Raw genomic sequence first — 20,776 nt, forward strand, 5'->3', positions numbered from 1 at the left:
TTTTCTGTTTCATTTAATTCTGTTCTAATTTTTATTTTTTTCTTCTAGTGGCCAAGGACTTCTTTTGCTGCTCTTTTTCTGTTTGTTCCAGTTGTAGGGTTAATGTTTTGATCTGGGGCCTTTCTTGTTTTTGGATGTGTGCATTTATTGCTATAAACTGACCTCTGAGCACTGCTTTTGCTGTATCCCAAAGGTTCTGGTAGGATGTGTTTTTATTCTCATTTGGTTCTGTGAATTTTTTTATTCTGTCTTTGATTTCCTCTATAACCCACTAGTTTTTGAGCAAAGTGTTTTTCAGTTTCCACGTGTTTGATTTTTTTCCTTGCTTTTTCTGTTATTGATTTCTACTTTTATGGCTTTATGGTCAAAAAGATGCTTTGTAATATTTCGATGCTTTGGATTCTGTCAAGGCTTGCTTTGTGGCCTAATATGTGGTCTATTCTGGAGAATGTTCCATGTGTGTTGGAAAAGAAAGTATACTTGGCTGCTGTTGGGTGGAGTGTTCTGTAAATGTCTATGAGATCAAGTTGATTGATTGTGGCATTTAGATCTTCCATATCTTTATTGAACTTCTTTCTGGATATTCTGTCCTTGACTGAAAGTGGTGTGTTGAAGTCTCCTAGCATTATTGTGGAGCTCTCTATCTCTCTTTTCAGTGCTGTTAGAGTTTGTTTTATGTATTTTGGAGCCCTGTTGCTGGGTGTGTAAATATTTATTATGGTTATGTCCTCCTGGTATATTGACCCTTTAATTTTTATATAGTGTCCTTATTGTTTGTGGTGAATTTTACTTTAAAATCTGTTTTGTCAGAGATTAATATTGCCACTCTTGATTTTTTTAATTGTTGTTTGCTTGATATATTTTTTTCCATCCTTTGAGTTTAGTTTGTTTGTGTCTTAAAGTCTAAGGTGTGTCTCGGTAGGCAGCATATACATGGACTGTGTTTTTTAATCCATTCTGCCACTCTCTGTCTCTGTATTAGTGCATTTAGTCCATTTACATTCAGTGTAATAATTGATAGGTATGAGTCTAATGCTGTCATGTTGATGTCTTTTTTTATGTGTGTTGTTGACAGTTTCTTTGTTACACTTAATTTTCTGTGCTAAGTCATTTTTCTTTATGTATTTTCTTTTCATCTTTTTCATTGTTGTTGATTTTGTATTTGCTGAGTCTTTACGTTTTTCTTGTTTTTTTAATTTGGTGTGTGGGACCGTTAGTTTCCTTTGTGGTTACCTTAATATTTACCCCTATTTTTCTAAGTTTCAGCCAATCTTTTATTTCTTTATATAGCCTTGACTTCCTCTCCATATGAAAAATCTATGACTACATTATTTAGTTCCTCTTTTTTGTTTTAATGGTGTCATCTTTTACATATTGATGTCTCTGTTTCCCTATTTTCAGTGTTTTAGCTTTGGTTTATTTTTATGACTTCCGTATCTGGGTTTGTGTCTGGTTGCTGTGTCCTGGGTTCTAGACTTGGGTTGTTATCCGATGTTACTGATTTTCTAACTGGAGGACTCTCTTTAGTGTTTCTTGTAATTTTGACTTGGTTTTTTCAAATTCCCTAAACTTCCGTTTGTCTGGAAATACCCTGATTTCGCCATCATATCTGAGAGACAGTTTTGCTAGAGATACAATTCTTGGCCAGCAATTTTTTTCCCTCAAAGGAAAAACTTATATGTCATCCCATTGCCTTCTTGCCTGCATGGTTTCTGATAAGTAGTCCCAGCCTAGTCTTATTGATTCTTCTTTGTAGATGACTTTTTGTTTATCCCTAGCTGCTCTTAAAATTCTCTCTTTATCTTTGGTTTTGGCAAGTTTGATTATAATGTGTCTTGGTGACTTTCTTTTGGGATCTACCTTGTGTGGGTTCGAGGACCATCTTGAATAGATATCTTCTCATCTTTCATGATACCAGGTAAGTTTTCTGCCAAGAAATCTTGAACGATTCTCTATATTTTCTTTTATCACCGCTGTTCTAGTACTCCAGTCACTCATAGGTTATTCCTCTTGATTGAGTCCCACGTAATTCTTAGGGTTTCTTCATTTTTTTTTTTAATTCTTTTATCTGATTTTTCCTCAAATAAGTTGGTGTCACTAATTCTGACTTCCATTGCCTCAGTTCTACTCCTATGACTTTCTACTGAGTTGTCTAATTCTGAAATTTTATTGTTAATCTCTGGATTTCTGTTTGATGTCTCTCTGGATTCTTGCAGACTGTTAAATTTGTCATTGTGCTCTTCTTAAGTTTCTCTGTTGCATTGTCTGTGTTTTCCTTGGCTTGTTTTGTGTTTTGCCTGATCTCCTTCCCGATCTCCTGAAGAATTCTGTATTCTGCCTCCAGTAATTCCAAGAAATTATCTTCCTCCAGAAGATTTCTTGGGTCTTTGTTTTGGGAGCTTGCTAAAGGCATCATGGTCTGCCTCTTTATGTGATTCGATAATGACTGTTTTCTCTGAGCTATCAATAAGTTATTTGTTTATGTTTGCATACTGTGTCCTAGCTTCTTGTTTCGTTTTGCTTTGATATGCCCAAATAGGCTGCTCGTGTGTGCTAGTTTGAGAATTGGCACATTTGAAGCTCGAATGTCCTGTCACCAGGTGGTTAGATCTGTTACTAGCTATGTGAGGCCAGGAGTCCATTTACTGTTCTTGTATGGATGGATTCAGCTCAGGTGTCCAGGTATGTGGTGCAGGTTCTCACCTACAGTCGTAAACGGGCAAGGGTGATTGGAGTAGGCACAGATATCTGGCTGCAGTAGGGGGTCATGTGCAGAGCAAGGCAGGGGGCTGACGGCTGCCCCTGATGTCTGGGAGGAAAGCGTGTCCCTGTTCCCTAGAGTGTGTAGGTGGGTGGGTTTTGCAGCCAGAGTATGGGCTCCCAATGCTGTTGGTTGTAAGGACTGGGAGGCAGCACTTATTCTTGGACCCCTGTTACAGGTGGCTAGCTGGCATGGGTGGAGCCACCAGTCCTCGGGCCCCTGATGTGGTAGGTGAGGACCCTGCTTAATGGGCAGAGCAATGTTAAATGTCACAAACCTGCTACTCCACCATATAGCTGATACAGTGAAGTTAGGCTTCAAGTATATACCCTGTTGTACTGTGCTAATGAGGGTCTGTGCTGTGGAAATGGGCCCACAGAGGCCTATGCAAGGGTAAAAAGCATTGAAAGTCCATGGACCACTTATGCCTAGGCAAAGGAGTTGTTCTTGCCCCGAATTCCCAGCTTAGGGAAGCTGGCAGATTATATTTTCCAGTTTGTTAATTTGTTCCCTCTCCATGGCCAGAGAAAGGCTCAGGGTGCATGAGGGTTCCTACTTCTGGCCCAGGGGAAGAGGCAGTCGCTGGAGCAGAACAGGGAGGGAGCAGGTAAATGGGAGAGAGGTATTTCTCAAATGAGGTGTTTGATTTGCGTGGTAAGTTAAGCACATGTACTTTTGCTGATTGAGCGCCACTTTTCACTGGTTCTGGAGGCTCGTGTAGATTTTCCGCTGCTCAGACTCTCCCAACGTGGAAACTGCATCCCAAATGCCATTGCTTGCCTCACTGGAAATGCCAGCCAATCCAGCCTGCACGGTGCCGGTTCCCGCCGGGTCAGGTCTGGCAACTCCTCACTGCTTCTAAATCGTCTCTCCCTTCCCCTGCCACTCAGTCTGATTCTTCAGGTTTGCCTTTGATGTTCAGGGCTCCTACATTGTCATATATTATCCATTCACTTATTTTTTTCAGGTCTTTGTTGTAAGCAGGGACCACCGGAAGCATCTGACTACTCCGCCATCTTGGTCCCACCCCTGATACTGATATTTATAAAATATTACAAAATACACAAATTAGATAAAAGTGCTTACAAAGTGTCTTTCTATTGAAGAAGAGTTCTAGATTTCCTCTAAAGAGCTCCTTTCCTGTAGTAAACACTTGTTGTATTTGTTAGAACAACAGGGAAGTTTAAACATGAAGTGTTAGAAACCCTAAATGTACAGGTAAGGATAAGGACTTCTGAACTATAAAAAACCCATTGCCATAGAGTCGACTCCAACTCATAGCGACCCTGTAGGACAGAGTAGAACTGCCCATAGGGTTTTTAAGGAGCAGCTGGTGGATTCAGACTGCTGACGTTTTGGTTAACAGCTGAGCTCTTTTAACCACTGTGCCACCAGGGCTCTCCTGAACTATAGTAAACATGTGAATCTGTGGAGAAGCTTTTTAAAATGCAGATTCCTGGGGCTGCCCAGTTCAGTTAAGTCAGAACCTTGGTCAGCTCCAGGGATCCAGGCACACTTGCATAGCCTGGCAGAAGCAGGTGTACTGTGGCGCCCACAGTTTGCTGATAGGCTTGGAGCCAGGTGCCCACCTTTGAGGAGTGCCAGTGATGGAGACACGGTGTGGCAGCCTCTTGCTCATCACTGCTTGCAGGCCACACTCACAGCAATGGTGGCCTCTTTGGAGCAAACCTCACACAGAGGCTTTTTAAAGAGTACAATCCAACATCGCCCAAAGTGTCTTTCTTGGGTCAAAAACAGTAGTTTAGAGGATGGAACCTTTTCTGCACTGGCTCAGCTCCCATGGTGAGATGTGGCCACATCAGCCCAGCCCGTGTCCCCAACCCAGTTCACAGCCCCAAATGTGCTCGGTAAATGTGGTGCAGAGGCATATCTCCTGATGGGCAAAGAAAAGCAAGTTCATCACTGGTAAAAAGAACTCCCACTGGTGACATGCTTTGCTTATCAAATTGGCAAACTTTTTATTTTTATATATACTTTTTCTTATACTTTAGGTGAAACTTTACAGAGCAAATTAGTTTCTCATTCAGCAATTTATACACAAATTGTTTTGTGACATTGGTTGCAATCCCTGTGATGTGTCAACACTTTCCCCTTCTACACCCCAATTCCCTGTTTAGATCAGTTCATTTTTCCTGTCCCTACCTGCCTTCTGGTCATTGTTTTTGGGCAGGTGTTGCCCTCTTGGTCTCTTAATTGAACTAAGAAGCATGTTCCTCATGTGTGTTATTGTTTGTTTTATAGACCTGGCTAATCTTTGGCTGAAAGGTGAGCTTTGGAAGTGGCTTCAGTTCTGAGTTAAAAGGGTGTCCAGGGGCCATAGTCTTGGGAGTTCTTCAGCTCTCTGTCAGACCAGTAAGTCTGGTCTTTTCTTGCCTGTGAATTTGAATTTTGTTCTATATTTTTCTCCCGCTCCATCCAGGACCCTCTATTATGATCCCTGTCAGAGCAGTTGTTGGTAGTAGCCGGTCACCATCTAGTTCTTTTGGGCTCAGCCTGGTGGAGGCTGTAGTACTCATGGTCCATTAGTCCTTTGGAGTATTATTTCCCTTGTATCTTTTGTTTTCTTCATTCTCCTTTGCTCCAGACGGGATGGGACCAGTAGATGTATCTGAGATGACCACTCGCAAGCTTTTAAGACCCTAGACACTACCCACCAAAATAGGATGTGGAATATTTTCTTTATGAGCTCTTGTTATGCCAGTTGACCTAGATAGCCCCCATGACCGTGGTCCCCAGCCCTCAGCCCCAGTAACTCAGTCCCTTAGGGTGTTTGGATGTGTCTATGAAGCTTCTATGACCTGGCCTTGGTCAAGTTGTACTGAGTTCCCCTATATAGTGCACTGCCTTTTCTTTCACCAAAGTTGACATTTATCTACTGTCCAGTTAATGATTTCCCCTCACCAACCCTCCTCTCCCTCATAACCATTAAAGATTGCTTTTTTCTGTGCGTAAATCTTTTGTTGGGTTTTTATAAGAATAGCCTCATGTAGTATTTGTACTTTTGTGATTGATTTATTCACTCAGCATAATGCCCTCCAGATTCATTCATGTTGTGAGGTATTTTGCAGATTCATCATTGTTCTTTATTATTGCATAGTATTCCATTGTGTGTATGTACCATAATTTGTTTATCCATTCATCTGTTGATGGGTACTTAGTTTCTGTCTTATTGCTGTTGTGAATAATGCTGCAATGAGCATGGGTGTGCCTATCTGTGGGAGAGCTGTTATTTCTCTAGGATATATTCCTAGGAGTGGGATTGCTGGATCGTATGGTATTTCTAGCTTTTTAAGGAAGCGCCATATTGTTTTCCTAGTGGTTGTACCATTTTACATTCCCACCAGCAGTGCGTAAGAGTTCCAGTCTTCCCGCAACCTCTGCAACAGTTGTTATTTTCTCTTTTTTTGATTAGTGTCAGTACTATTAGAGTGAGATGGTATCTCAATGTTGTTTTGATTTGCATTCCTCTAATGGCTAGTGATCTCAAGCATTTCCTCATGTGCCTGTTAGCTGCCTGAATGTCTTCTTTGGTAAAGTGTCTGTTCCTATCCTTTGCCCATTTTTTAACTGGATTATTTATCTTTTCGTTATTGAGGTGTTGCAGTATCTAGTAGATTTTAGAGATTATGCCCTTGTCAGATATGTCATAGCCAAAAATGTTTTCTGAGTCAGTAGGTTCTCTTTCTACTATTTTGGTGAAGTCTTTTGATGAGCATAAGCGTTTAATTTTTAGGAGCTCCTGGTCATCTAGTTTATCTTCTGGTGCTTATGCATTGGTAATTATGATTCATACCCTATTTAAGCAATATACAAGTGTCCCTAGCATTGTCCCTATTCTTTCTTCCATGATCTTTATAGTTTTAGGTTTTATATTTAGGTCTTTGATCCATTTTGAATTAGTTTTTGTGTAAACTGACAAACTTGCAAAATGAAAATGCTAGAATTGGCAAAGGTCCGAGGGGGCAGGTGTGCACAAGACCCTGGGTCGGCACCAGCCTTGGCAGCATCTGGTGCAATAGTGGTCTCGGTGCGGCACTCTGCTTTGAGGTGTGTGGTTGGGGTAGTGGTCAGCTGTGTCCATGAGAGGGGCCACAGCACATATGGTGCTGTCCTCTGCATGGGGGCCATGGGCAGTGCATTTCTCTTGAGTATTTCCTAAGTCTCTGATGGAGAACACATCTTTATTTTCAGTTCCAATTTGTTGTGTTGAGACTATTCTCTGAAGCTCGCGAGCCTCCCTGTCTGGATGTTGCAGGGGACCTTCTCTGGAAGCCCCTGTGCCTGTCTTCCACAGACTGGACAAGGGCCGCCCTCTGTCTATGGAGAAACAGGACATTCCAAGAACTGCTGAAGGAGAAGGAATTTCAGGTAAAGTCCCAGTACCCTTCTCTCCTTTACCCCATTGCTGTACTTCTGGGTCTCATCAGAGAACTCCATGTGTCCTGGGACAGGTGTGAGGGGGCGAAGCAGGTGTGAGGTCAGGGTGGGAAATGGTCTGACATTACACTTGAGCAGCAACACTGAAATCTATTTTTAACTTCAGAGTTTTACTGCATAATTACAGCTTCATATGCAATTGGAAGAAATTATATAGACAGATGCCATCTGTGCTTTATGCAGTTTCCCCCAATAGTAACATTTTGCAGAATTTTCCAGGGATGACTAAGATTATTTGTGAGTGCTCTGGCAGGCTCACAATGAGGAGCTCGGTCTCTCTGAGCCATGGCTGTGAGCTTGCCCTGCTCCGGGACAGATCTCTGGAAGCTGGGTTGAGTGCCAGGAAACCCCACCAATGCCCCTGCCAGTGTTCCCACTAACATCCCCCATATCATCCCCACCAGTGCCCTCGCCAACTGTCCCAACAACATCCCTGTTAACGTCCCCTTCAATACCCCTGCCAACGTTTCCACCCCACATCCTTGCCAATGCCCCCAACAATCTTCCCCCAGTGCTCCCACTAACACCTCCAACAATATTCTTCCCACTGTCCCCAAGAATGCACCCAACAATATTCCCCTCAACTCCCCCAACATCTCTACCATTGCCCCCACCAATGCCCCGCCAGTCAGGCCAATGCTACTTCTCTCTTCTGTCTCTATTTTTTAATATATTTCCTAGGATGTGTGCCTGGTGGTTTAGGTCTTTTGCAAAAAAAATCTCAAGTTTGTTTTATTACATTTTTCAATTTTTTTATTGCTAACTATCAACTATATGCAAGAGCAGGTGTAGCTATCACCGTCTAGCATCAAGAGTGATGATGTGTGAGCAGTGTGCACCATGGCCGGCTGCAGCCCTCACATTATATTGCTCCTCTCCTCTCAGTTAACTTACAGAGACTGGTTGCAGTTGGAACTAGGAATTCAGCCTGAAGTTGATGTTCTTTCAGACACAGAGAGGTAATTGTTTAGAACATCACACAGTCTTCATCATCTTCGAGTCTGGGTCTTATCCTGTCTCTTCAGTTTAGGTTTCAGGTTAACACAGGACCTTTAAGCATGATTTCATTCATTCCTTTGTTGCTTTATTCAAGAAACTTATTTATTGAGCTCCTGCTGTGTGCCAAACACTGTTCTATAATGTTCTGGAAGCTGGGAATGCCACATGAACATGGCACGTGGAGGCACCCGCTTGGGTTCCGTCCTCCCCTCAATTGGGTGCCCTGTGTAAGGACTGCATACCTTGGGGGCTGGGGACCAACAGGTGAACACAAACTGGACAGGCAGGGCCACATGGCAGTAAGTGACGGAGCAGCAAAGGTGAGGCCTTCAGGTGGGTGACATCAGAGGGGATGAGAGGTTGACAGTGAGCACTGGCCCACACCCCTGCCGTGGGGGCCAGAGTGTGGGCATGGCCACCAGTGTTTGCAAGGAGTGGACAGTGCGTGGGGTGGGTACGTGAGAAGGCAAGTGGGAACGTTGCTTTTCCAGGAAAGGCACCAGGAAGGGTGCGGTCAGGGACAGAAGCATAGGGCTGTGAATCAGGATGGCTAGGCTCCTGTGGGCCCAGTGCTGGTCATGGAGGAGGTCAGGAGAGGCCAGGCTCACCATCTGCTGTGCACAGGGCCCCATGAAGGTGGGCGGCGATTTGTTGAAGATTATAGGGAGAATGTGAGAGGACCCACCTGAGATGCACACCGTGCCCCAATAGGGAGCACACAACACAGAAGGGAGAGGAGGGTGGTGTGAGGGGTTGGGGAGCAGGGGAGGGTCCACCTGTCCTCTGCACACCTCTCCTCCTCTGTGGGTTGGAGTTCCTTTCTGGTACCCATGGGACACGCTGGGTCTCCCCAAGTTGTGCTGCAGTGTTGGGCTCTGAATCAGCAGAACATACACAAGAATCACAGGAAAGGGATGGCTGTGCAAAGAAGAGTTAGCTGCTTTTTCCCCAGTTGACACTGTAGCTTCTCAGGTTTGCCTTCACGACCTGTGAAAGTGTTCTTTACATGCTCGCTGCTCGCAGGCTTTCCCTCCTCACTTGCTCACCATGCTCATCTTGGGATAGGGTTTAGATATGCCAGGACAGGAAGGCAATGAGGGGGTTCCAGTTTTCTGAGTTGAGGCTTCATCAAAGCCACCCGTTAGGTTGAAACTGTGCTTGGGTGCTTAGGTCCGTCTGCACAGTGGTGTGGTGAACGTGTGGCATGGGTCTCCTGGCACCCAGCAACCCCACTGCTCATCTCGTCACCTGTTTCTACATGGCGAGACCATCCCGTGCACACCATCCACGATCTGGGTCCAAGTTTCTCCAACTGTCCCCTTGCTGATGGGCCTGTGGGTCATTCACAGATGCCCAGGTCAGCCACAGCACATTTTCGTGCCTTTGTGCATTTTGCTACCCAGCTCAACAGCTGCGTGGCTGGTGGTCAGCCCAGTGGGTCAGCCACAGCACATTTTCGTGCCTTTGTGCATTTTGCTACCCAGCTCAACAGCTGCGTGGCTGGTGGTCAGCCCAGTGGCCCAGCCGTTCTTTTGTTTGTGGTGGGGGGTCCACAAAGGTCACCCTGGAAACTGGACCACGAGGCTTCGCCCCTGCCCTGATGTGCCCTCAGGGAGCCAGCAGGTGCACATGCTCCGAGGTTTTGGGATTACCTGGTTTGGGGGAACCTGGGCTGCAGGTTTTCACAGTGTTGCTGGTGCTGACACCTGTTCTCTGTTGCAGGCGAGACTTCCACCAATGGGCAATCCACCAGTGCTACCTGCCAGAGCCCTCGGCCACGGGGGGCTGTGGAGGAGACCTGGAGGTGGCCTGTAGTATCCTCACTGAGGCAGTGATGGACTTCTGCCAGAGGTCTGCACCCATGTGTCTGCAGAGGTCTGGGTCAGTGCACAGGGCATGGCTGAGCACTTCAGGGCTGCAGGTCTGAGTTGGTTCAGTGAAGATGCACCTAGACTGTGGTGCTCAGGGCAGTGTGAGAGGACAGAGCAGGTGCTTGCAGAAATCCACACACGCTTGTGGCCTGGGGCTGGGAGAGTGTCCACATGAGGCCTAGGTTGGAACAGGGACACATGGCAGGAGCTGAGCATGGAGGACTGAGCCCGAAAAAAATGGTGCTGGTCTGTCGGGGTGCAAGGAGGGGAGGGGAGTGAGGGGCAGAGAGGAACATAGGGTGAGGGCAAGGGTGGAGCTGACAGCCCCGCTGTGGAAATGGAGTACAGCTTATCTGCTTTTGCTTTTGTCGCTTGTGCTTCTGGTGTCGTCTCTAAGAATCCATTGCCAAATTCAAGGTCATGAAGATTTATCTTTATGTTTTCACCTAAGAGTCATATATTTTAGCTTTTATATTTAGGTCTTTGATCTAGTTTGAGTTCGTTTTTGTATATGATGTGAGGTGGCGGAGGGGTCTAACTTCATTCATTTGCATGTTGAAATCCAGCTGACCCAGCACCATGAGAGTGGGCATCTTTGTCTTATCCTGACCGTAGAGGGAAAGCCCTCAGTCTTTCTCCGCTGAGAAATACATCACATTGATTGAATTAGGTATACTGAACCAACCTTGCACACCTGGAATAAATCCCTCTTGGTCATGGTGCATAACTCTTTATTTGTTGTTGGATTCAATCTACTAGTATTTTGTTGAGAATTTTGTTATTGTTTGATTCCTATGTCAGCAAAAAAATGTCAGTAGCTCCCTTGAAATGCAGTGGTCACCGGGGCATCTAAGGTGTGTGACTGCGCCCCACATCAGGATGGCAGGAGAGATCAGGAAACTCACCACAGCTCTGACATACTGAAGAGGCTTTTATTTTGTTTTTGTTCCAGCTCACAGAGTTTTGACCACCTGGAGAATTCTGATTTGGTCCCTGGAGGCCGCATAGTAAATCGGGATATTCTTTCCAGATTGCAGGTGAGTTGGAGGACACCTGGATCAGTGGGTCCTGTGGTAAAGCCCCTCTTAATACTTATTGTAAATTTCTATAATGGGTCCTAACGCAGTTGAGCAGAATGAAGACTCTTACTTCCCATACCAATGCTGAGATCCAGAGTGACGGTGTGCTCTGAATTCCCTTCACGTGTGAACACCACAGAATACAGAAACCAGAGCTGTGATAATGCAGCCTTCTGCACACTTGGGGACACACACACCAGCTCTGGTAACATAATTGTCCTGCTGTACTGCCTTCTGCTTGCTGACTCTTCAGCTGCTCCATGTGGAGATCAGGCTCTGGGGAGGGGTGTTAATGACACTTCACCTGGCACAGGACCTGAGAGTCCAAGGACTTTGGAGGTGGAACTCTTCCCCAGCGAGGCCATTGGCACTGCACAGCTGCTGGGTCCTTGTCACCAAGGCAGACACAGAGGTGCGGAGACAGCATTCCCTCCACACACACAGACACAGGGCATGGAAATGGCATTCACATACAGACGCGGGGCATGGAGATGGTGTTCTCTCCACACGCACAGACATATTGGTCCAAAGACCGTGTCCCTGCCTCAAAAACAGGCAGTCCATCTTCAGATTGTCTGCTGTCCTTGGCTCTCTTGAGGTGGTTAAGGCCTGGCATGAGGACAAGACTGGAACAGCTGAGTCAGGACTCAGGGCAGTGCAGGCCTGTCTCCTGCCTGCCACCTGGCTGGCTGCACACCTGGGTGTCTGTACTCCAGGTATGTAAATGCAACCATTTTCCCTCGTTACTTGTGTGGGCTTTGTGCTTTCTGGTATGCCTCCTGTTTCTGCTCTTCCAGTGACTAAACATGGGAAATGAATGATGGAAATCATGGAGGTGTTTTTGCACATAGGGGAAGCTTACTTGCAAATGAGGAAAACATCCCGCAAAGAAGGGGAGTCTGGCTCACCCCATCCCTTGTCCCTCATGCATGTCATCACTGTGCAGTGAGGTGGACCAGGGGTGGGGGCGGCAGGAGGTCAGATGAGATGCAGCGCTCACCTTCTTTCTGGCTTGTGCAAGTGGCCGGTGCACGTGTAGTGTCCATCACAGACACATGTACGTGCCTGCTGTGTGCATGCAACCTGTGCCAAGTCCCTGCGCCCCACTACACGGGCCCTCACCTCCTCCAGGCTGCATCCAAACATCACCTCTCAGTGAGGCCTTCTGGTCTACCCTTTGTCAGAATACCTGCCCCCACCTTTGCCTCGGTTTCCCCACAATGCTCACACTTGTGACTCCCGGGCGGTGGGCAGACATTTCTGAATAAGCAACGCAAGATAGTGGCTTAGGCTCTCAAAGGATGAAAGCTATGGTGGTGCGAATGTAGCCTAGATGAAGCTCTGTGAAAGTTTCTAGAAGCAGTTGTGCTCCCAGAAGTTCCTGGCTGTCAGCAGGATATTCCACAGCCCCCACGTTGGGCTGTCCTAGGGACAGAGGCCAAGACCAAGCCAGAGGGGCAAGGGGCACGCAGAGAAGCTGGCCCCACGACCTCAGAGCCCTTTGTGATGGAAGACAGCTTTAGACACACTATTCACACGCTTGACTGTGAGAAAGAGAGAACTACCACCATTAAAATATTTGGGGTGCAAGTCACAGTTATTTTGAGCAAAACAAGCATCATTTTGGCATTTAAGTCACATTTTCTTCAAAGATGTCAATGTCATAAAAGACAGACATGGTAGAATGTTCCTGATTAAAGGAGGCCAGCGACTTGACAACGGTGACCTGACCCTCACCAAGCCTGCACTGGGGGCGATGCTGTGAGACTGATAGAGGAGGTGTCAATTTATTGGTGACAATGACGTGGACACATGCTGTGGTCACATGAGGGCACGTCCTATCCTGGGAACCTGCCCGGGAGAGCTTGGATGCCAAGGGCAGTGACTGTTCATGAAAACACACACACACTCCTGCGTACACGTTCACTCGTGCATGTACGAACACGCTTGCATACACTCATGCGTGCATACATGTGCACACACATATAGAGAGGGGTATTAAGTGATAAGGCAAATGGGGTAAAATGTGGCAGTAGGTGAATCCAGGTAAAGGGTATGCAGGTGTTCCTTGCATTTTTTTTTTTCAGATTTTTATAGGTTTGAAGTGCTTTCCAGGGAAGGCTGTTTAGAGCCCTGCTTGCCATCTCCAAGTGCCTGTGTGCTGGGGCATGAGTGGCCGTCAGGTCTCAGAGAATCCTCACCCCCTGCTCTTTTCTAGGAAATGGTTGCTGAGCTGGAGCTGGGATGGAGTGGCGTGGCACGGGCACACTTCCTTTTCGGGATTTTCCGTAGCCGGCTGCAAGCACTAGGAGACATGTCAACGGTGGCCACCAACCTCCAGAGGCAGCGGGAGCTGCTCCTGCAGAAAAGGTACTAGGCAGGGAGGGCGCGGTGTGGACTCTGAAATAAAAGCATGGTGGTCATGCACGCAGCACTGCCTTCAATCCGTTTTCCTTCCATCAAATCTGCGTTCCTGTCCACCCTCCCCAGCCGTGACAGCTGCTTCTCTGTGGGCTTCCGTATAGCATATGATCTGGGGATTAGAACTCTGACTTATTTGAAGGGTCCAGCCTAAGGAAAAACGTGTGCTTGGAGATGTCCGTCGCAGCTGCATTTATAATGAAAGATTGGAAAGTAGTTTAAACTTCCCATCACAGAGATTTGTAGTACAGGGAGTGTGGTCACGGTGACATGACCTCTGAGCTGGCTTTAATGCAATGTTAAAATTGTTTTCTCAGCAACACATTTTGAGTGTTTGCAGTGGGTCAAGCCCGGTATGAGCAGTGGACACTCCATGGTGGGGGACAGGGGCTATAGTCCGGGACTCTGCTGCCTTCCAGGAGGAGGAGAGCAGCCCAGGAGCCTTCCCCACTGAGCGCCCCCCTCTTTTCCAGGATCCTCCTCAGCCTACCTCCCACGGTGCTGTTCGCCAGCCTCAAAGGGCAGCCAGCCACCGTGGACTGTAACAAGTTTTTTGATTTCGTCAACTCCGCGCTGGTGAGTGCCTTGTGGTCTGTGCAGGGATTGGGGGACTGGAGAGCATTGGGCGGCCAGTCGCTGGTGCCCATGGCCCGTTAGTAATTTGTTCCCTGACTGCAGAATTGCTGAGGGAAGGATGAAAGTTAAATAAGGAGGAAAAGGTTGTTGGCCCCCCAACTCAGATCCTCACAGAATGTTCCTCAAGCTTCAGTCACTGGGCCACTCGTCCCATTTGTGTTCTTTCCCATTATGGAGTATTTCAGGCATCGCCCAGCAGGGCCTGCCCCTCCTCCCACCTCAGACTTCTGTCCTGGGAACACATGATTTACATACCAGCAAGGACACAAGTGTGTCACAGTCATGAAGTGACAAGGAGGTGGCACTCACCACCCTTATGGGGAGCAGCTTCTATTCACGATGGAGTTCCAAGTGTCTGACTTTTAAAAATGCACAAATGTGGCCAGAGGAGGTGGGATCATGGCGGCTTCAGAAGCCATTTGTTGTCTTCTGTGAGTCCTCCCCCTTGGGACAATAGGTACACATGGTCTGACAGGGGCATGGTAAAGAGGAGAGGAGCGGGTCAGCCAGATGCCGTCCTCCTCAGAAGCAGGGCCTGGCCCTCAGACCAACATGCTCCGTGTCTGTCACCTGTCCCCATGCCCTGGCCACATGTCTACTATATCCCATCTGGTGCCCTGTGTCTTTGTTTGGGCCAGGAGGGGAGGAGGGAGGTCTGGTTCATCAGGGGACCTCGGGCCACTCTTCACAGTGTTTCCTTCCACAGCAGGACCTTTACTGCACACCACGAGGTGTCCACAGTCGCCCCGCGGCCTCCTTTCTCACTGGCTTTGTGGTTCTGTTTTGCAGAGAAACTTCTGCTCCCATGGAGGTGCCCTGACTCACGACATCACCACCCACTTCTTCCGGGTAATCCGTTCTCTTGGGTACCTCCTTGCACCCACATTGTCTGCTCAGCAGTCGTTTGGGAGACCCCAGGCCCCGGTGCAGGTGGCAGGGCCCCATGAGGGCAAGACTGGCAGGCACCAGGCTGTCGTGTAGGTGCACTGGGCTGAGTGCTGAGTCTAACCACATTGTCCCCCAGGGACTCCTGAGCACCTGTCTGCGCAGCCAAGACCCCACCTTGCTGGTTGACTTGACCCTTGCCACCTGCCAGACTGAATGCCCGATAATCCTGACCTCTGCCCTGGTAAGCCCAGAGGCCCCTGCCCCTTACAGAGACCGTGCAACCTTGGGCTCCAGCCCTTCTGTGTCCCATGGCAGTTCTCATTTTCCTGATGATAAGAAAAACTGTCAGAGTGTAGATAACATGGGTCTTCAGTTTTCCAGAAGTGTCACCAGCCTCTTTCCTGCCCCCATCCTGGCTGTCTCAGAACCTCTATGGGCAGGCAGGAAGGGAGAGGCATTAGCTCAGGTGGGTACTTTGATCTGCTGGACTCTTGCCCGTAGGTTTGAGGTGCTCATTCACTCACTCACTCATTCACTCAGTTACTTGTTCACTGATTCACTGACTCCTACACTCACTGTCATTCATTCTCATTCACTGATTCACTCGCTTGTCTGCTCACTAATCAGTTCCGTATGCACCGAGCACTAAGTAGTAACTTTGAGCCTCTGCTTTCCCATGAGTGTAATTTAACATCTGTCCCATCTGCTGTCTTGACTGCCGTCTCTCAGGACTTAGGAGTAGAGAGGCTGCCTCAGCTCCCTGCCTGACCCTTTCACATGACCAAACATTCTGGGGTTAAGGATGTGGGGAGGGCGAGTAGCATACTGGCCACCAGCTGAACGTGGACTTTGGTTTCAGAGGCTTGTTTCCCTCAGAGCAGATGTTGTCCCCAATGTTTGCTTGCAGCTGAGTGGGGGAACTCACTAGGAGAGAGCCATTTTGTTGTTTAAAAGTGCTAGCTCTTGGCAGCAGCCCAGGTCCTTGTTGCTAAGGATGTCCAAGGTCCAAGCCAGCTGGCACTTCCTCCGGTAGTACCCCCCAAGCTCAGCATCTTCCTCGTCAGAGGGTCAAGATGCTCCACAGAGCTGTGTGAGCTTCAACGAGACAAGACACTGAATTTGACATTACAGGGCGGGGGCGCTCCAGGCCAGGCTCCTCACAGTGATTTGGGGTTGAAGCTGTACCCTCATTCCCTGTAGTTGTGGTGGCCGCGCCTGGAGCCTGTGCTTGCGTGCCAGTGGAGGCGGCACTCACAGAGCTCGCTGCCCCGTGCGCTGCAGCAGCTGGCTGAGGCCAGGGACCTGGCCAGGAGGTGAGTTTTGGCCACTGGATGGAGGCGCAGTCATTGGGACCTAGTCTGAGTCCTGCTAGGGGTATTTTGCATCGGAGTACACTGCAGAAACCCCTGCCAGGCCTGCTGTGAATAGCAGAACACCTGAGTGCTAGGTGAAGACTCCATCACCTTCTGGGGCAGATTAGCCTTCCTAACACCCTGCCCCCACTTCCTCCTCCTCCATCTAACAGGGTCCTGATGTGGGGCCTTAGCCAGACCATGGAGTTCGGGGCTATGTACCCCTGGGAGGCTGGGTGTGGGGTGCTGCCTCCCTACAGGTGGTGAGGACTAGTTATCATGCAGCCACCGCCTCTGTGACAACTCTGGAGTCCCGTGCCCCTGATACTGCTGAGGCCTCTTTGGGGCTGGGATAGTCAGGTGCTCTGAGTTAGCCCCACCCACTCAGCCCATAGTGCAGGGGGTCAGCCCGGCCTGACGTTGCACGCTGTCCTGACCTGCTGCCCTGTGCTGCTGGGCACACTGCTTCCTCACCCAGGGACCAAGGACCCAGCCCCAACTTTGTCCCTTGTGTAGCATGTTTCCCCCCTCCCCCCGCCCCACCACCTGTCCATACCTTTAACAGCCTCACATGGGACCCTTTGGTGGGACACAGGCATTCCTAGTAACTGGGATGGGGGTCTTGGGCCTCAGTGTGTGTCTGTCCCAGAGACCCACTTGCAGACTTTCCAGGACCCCAGGGGCCCCTCTGTTGGGGAGGTGGCACCTCGCTGGCACCGTGACAGCTGGGAGCACCAGGACCCTGGGAGTTTCTTGGTTGCATTGCCAGTCCTGTGCCACAGTTGCGGTTAAGGCCCTCGTAATCACACTGTTGTTCCTCTGTTGTTTTCCAAGCTTCCTCTCTCTGGACACTGCCCTGCCCACTCCTGGCCCCACCTGGGTGTCTGCAGCCGCTTTGCATTTTGCCATCCAGGAAGCCCTGAAAGAACAGGGCAGGAGGGAGCTGAAGAGGCTGGACTTCAAACAAGACAAGGCAAGAAACAAAGCTCTTAACGTGTCCAGTTTCAGCAAGCGGATTCAATGCATGTTTTGACCAGCGAGGACAAGCGGGTCTGGGGTCTCATCATTTTATTGGGAAGTGAAACTTAATTTATGGGCTTAAGATTTTGATTCCCAGGCCTACTGGTGAGAGTACTTTCATTTCTGAAGTGTTCGTTTAGCCCATTTTATCCTCAATACAACCAGGGAGGAGCTATGAGCTGTCTATGCTAAGAGCTGGGGATCCCCATGCCGACCCCATTTTCAGCTCCACGTGGGAACGGTAGGGTGGGATGTGTGGGCGGGTGCAAGAGGTCAGCTCTGAGCTCTAGGGTTGCAGCCTCAACACCTCCATAGGAGCCCTGGCACCATCTGGACCCCGTCACTGGATCCGCATGCCCACCAGCCTGGAGAGCCTGCCTGCCCATTGCACCCGCACGCAGTCCCCTGGGCAGGGCACCTCCAGCACCAGGAGGGTGTGGGAGGTCTGGGCATGGTGTGAGGGCCCTCAGCCTCCTGAGGAAGAGAATGGAGAATACAGAAACTGGAAGCTGCACAGTCCGAACGGGGTGGGGTGAAGCCCCCTGGTCTCCTCCTCTCCTGCCTGCAAACATGAGGGCCACGCACCATCATGCTTGCCACACCCGAAAACCTGTTTACCCACCATTATCATTTAAAAACCTAGTAGGAGGGTTTCTCTGAGCTTTCAGGTTTTTGCACTTTCTTTAGAAGGACTTTTGGTGGCTCCAGAGGCTCTGCACCTTGCACCAAGGGGCCACCTCCTAGCTAGTGGAGTGCAGGCCTGCCTCTGGTGGAGCTGGTTTGCCTTGGACAGGGGCTGTGGCAGGCTGGGCAGGGGGTGGTGGTGGGGGCTGCTGCTGAGATGACAGCTCTGTCTTCTTGTCGGCACTGTTTTCAGCTGTGTTTAAAGGCAAATGTAAAATGACTCTGAAGGAATTTGTTGTTAACTCTTTAAAAGCATCTGGCATTTTTTCTCTCCTAAGCCCACCTTAGATATGTGCAGGCCCATCAGGAGGCACTGTCTCACCTAGGTCACTGCACTGGTGATTGGCAGCTCTAACACTGTCGTGCTCTGTTGGCAGGTGCTGCTGTTCCTCCTCTTCTTTTCTGTGATGGGCCTGGTGTCAGCGTACCTGGCACCCAGTGTGAGTCCTGGGCTCCCACAGCCAGCACAGCACCTGGTGGGCGGGGTGGCCCCTCAGACCTCTGGGGCTGGAACCTTCCTCTCTGGGTGCTTGTCCATGGATGTAGAGAGCCCCTTGGCTTGAGGGCACCCCCACCAAGAGGCCTGTGCATAACCCTTGCGTGGGTCTCCCGAGACCTGATCAGTAATAGGCACCCCCTCTGCCGAGCTCCTGTGTGCGTCCCTGCTGTTCTAGAACCTGGCGCACAGATGAAGGGAGCACTGCAAAGGCAGGAAGCAGTTTATGCATGGGTCTCCTCTGTGCATACCCTTCGCCCCCCAGACGGAGGTCAGGGGCTTGGCAGGTGCTCAGTGTCCTCCTCCCGTGTGTTGCAGGAAACCATTGACCCTCCAAAGATGTTGGACGTTTGTGCTGAGATCCTCAAGTGTCTGGAAAGGAGGAGAGTGCCCTGGCTGGCACTTTTCCAGTTGACAGAGATGGGTGAGGACCCCATTGACCACCAGGTGCCAATGACTCGGCTCCACCCAGTCACAGGTCACTGGGATGTCCAGTCACAGAGTGCAGGGATGCAGAGTGGATGTGGGGGGTGGGGGAGTGCACCAAGGCTCCCATGGGCTCCCCCTACAGCTCCACCCCCACTTTGTATCATCTTGTTTGGAAGTAACTTCTAAATTGTTAGAAATGAGCCCCCTTGCAAACACACAGGACAGATTCAGTATAAACTCCTTTAAGCAAAAAGGAAAAAAAGAATTTATTAGCATGTAATGAGAAAACCCAGGAGTCCAGTGTGCCCACCTGACCGTCTCGGCATGCCCAGGAAGAGGGGCCCCCCACCGTAGCTGGGCACAGGCCTCCCAGCAGCACACAGCCTCCCCACGTCCCATAGGGGCTCCCCCTTGACTGACTGTGGAAGGGGGTGTCAGCACTGAGAGTGCACACTGTTGCCCTTGTGTTGCAGGAGCTGGGCCAGGCCAGGTCTTGCTCCGCCTGGCCTCCGACCAACATATCAGGCTGCTGCCACTTGCCTTCTTCAGGTAGTGTCCTAGACCCACAACTGCAGAAGCCAGCCCCTCAGTCCCGTGACTCCACTGTGTGCGTGACACCTTGTGTAATTGAGTGTTCTGTGTCTTTACCATCAGCCTGCTTCCCCACCTTGATCCCGACGCCCTCATCAGGGAGGATGCCTTCCTGCGTGTCGCTGTTGACATGTACCTGAAGCTGATCCAGCTCTTTGTGGCCGGGGAGATGAGCACCCTCCCAACTCTGGTCACCCAGAGCCAGGCGTACCAGGACCAGGCAAGTGTGGGGGCTGGGCACCATCCGCGTCCCTCCACTAGACGGGGCACGGCCAGCACACCCTATGTCAGCCCAGGCAGGGGCCAACTCCAAGCTGGTTCTTGGGGGCCAGATGGTGCCCCTGGGCAGGGGCCAGCCAGCTGCCACACAGCCCCTTCTGCTGAGGAACCTTGGGCAACCGCAGGTGCAGACTGGATGCACTTGTCCTGTCCCGTGGCCTTGCTGTGTTCTCATACATCCTGACGCACTCTGACCCACCTATGCCTGGTCTCCCTCCAGGATGATCCTTTGGGGCTGATATCAAAGGCACGTCTCTTTCTACTGCGGTCAATACCTCGGTGCCCAGAAAGGTGCTTCTTGAACATGACAGAGGTAATGCAGCACAGTGCTCACCTTCTTGTTTGTTTCTGTGATCACACTGAGGTTCTGATGGCAAGTCAGAGACTCACAGCTCTCTGGGGCTTGGGCCTCAGTGCCTGGGGTCAGTGCTGTCACTGCCCCTCACATGTGCCTAGCCTTCAGGTGTTGATCAGCTTGGGCTCTCAATCCCACAGGGGCTGCAAGGTTGAGCGTGTGTTTTCTTGCAGTTGTTGGCCGCTGGCAAGGACCTGGACCCAGAGGTGAGCGCTGCCCTCCAGAGCAGGCAGCGGACTCTACCCGACCTGGACCCAGACCTGCACCGGGAGCCCCAGCTCTTCTGACTGGACCTGGGGAGGGTAGGGCTCTCCACCAGCCTGGCTGCTGTGTAAATAATTTATTGTGAGCCCAGCCTTAGGGTTCTTGTTATACTCAAATGTGGATCACAAATGTCCTGATTGTTTTAGTGGGAGAAGTAATCAATTATTTAAAATCTTGAGTCTGGCTCGAAGTT

The 20,776-nt window shown here is 49.6% G+C and overlaps 1 protein-coding gene across 8 annotated transcripts in view; it reads left to right on the forward strand.

Moving 5' to 3' along the window:
- FANCA (FA complementation group A) overlaps positions 1-20,761 on the forward strand; it is a 67,949-nt gene extending 47,188 nt beyond the window's left edge. For 4 of the 8 annotated variants that reach the window (XM_064273615.1, XM_064273617.1, XM_064273620.1 and 1 more), the window contains 15 exons: positions 6,974-7,150; positions 8,105-8,178; positions 9,941-10,099; positions 11,042-11,126; positions 13,387-13,538; positions 14,063-14,165; positions 15,015-15,074; positions 15,250-15,354; positions 16,314-16,426; positions 17,300-17,438; positions 18,547-18,609; positions 18,984-19,089; positions 19,568-19,643; positions 19,749-19,905; positions 20,185-20,761. In XM_064273615.1, the coding sequence (XP_064129685.1) occupies positions 6,974-7,150; positions 8,105-8,178; positions 9,941-10,099; positions 11,042-11,126; positions 13,387-13,538; positions 14,063-14,165; positions 15,015-15,074; positions 15,250-15,354; positions 16,314-16,426; positions 17,300-17,438; positions 18,547-18,609; positions 18,984-19,089; positions 19,568-19,643; positions 19,749-19,905; positions 20,185-20,529 (1,914 nt within the window). In that variant the 3' untranslated portion in view covers positions 20,530-20,761. Of the gene's footprint in view, positions 1-6,973; positions 7,151-8,104; positions 8,179-9,940; positions 10,100-11,041; positions 11,127-13,386; positions 13,539-14,062; positions 14,166-15,014; positions 15,075-15,249; positions 15,355-16,313; positions 16,427-17,299; positions 17,439-18,546; positions 18,610-18,983; positions 19,113-19,567; positions 19,906-20,184 lie in introns of those variants that run through there. The other 4 variants (XM_023558017.2, XM_064273616.1, XM_064273619.1 and 1 more) reach the window with 4 other exon arrangements.
- Positions 20,762-20,776: the final 15 nt, after the last annotated feature.

Source organism: Loxodonta africana, chromosome 21, assembly GCF_030014295.1.
Source record: "Loxodonta africana isolate mLoxAfr1 chromosome 21, mLoxAfr1.hap2, whole genome shotgun sequence".
NCBI classification, from domain to species: Eukaryota; Metazoa; Chordata; class Mammalia; order Proboscidea; family Elephantidae; genus Loxodonta; species Loxodonta africana.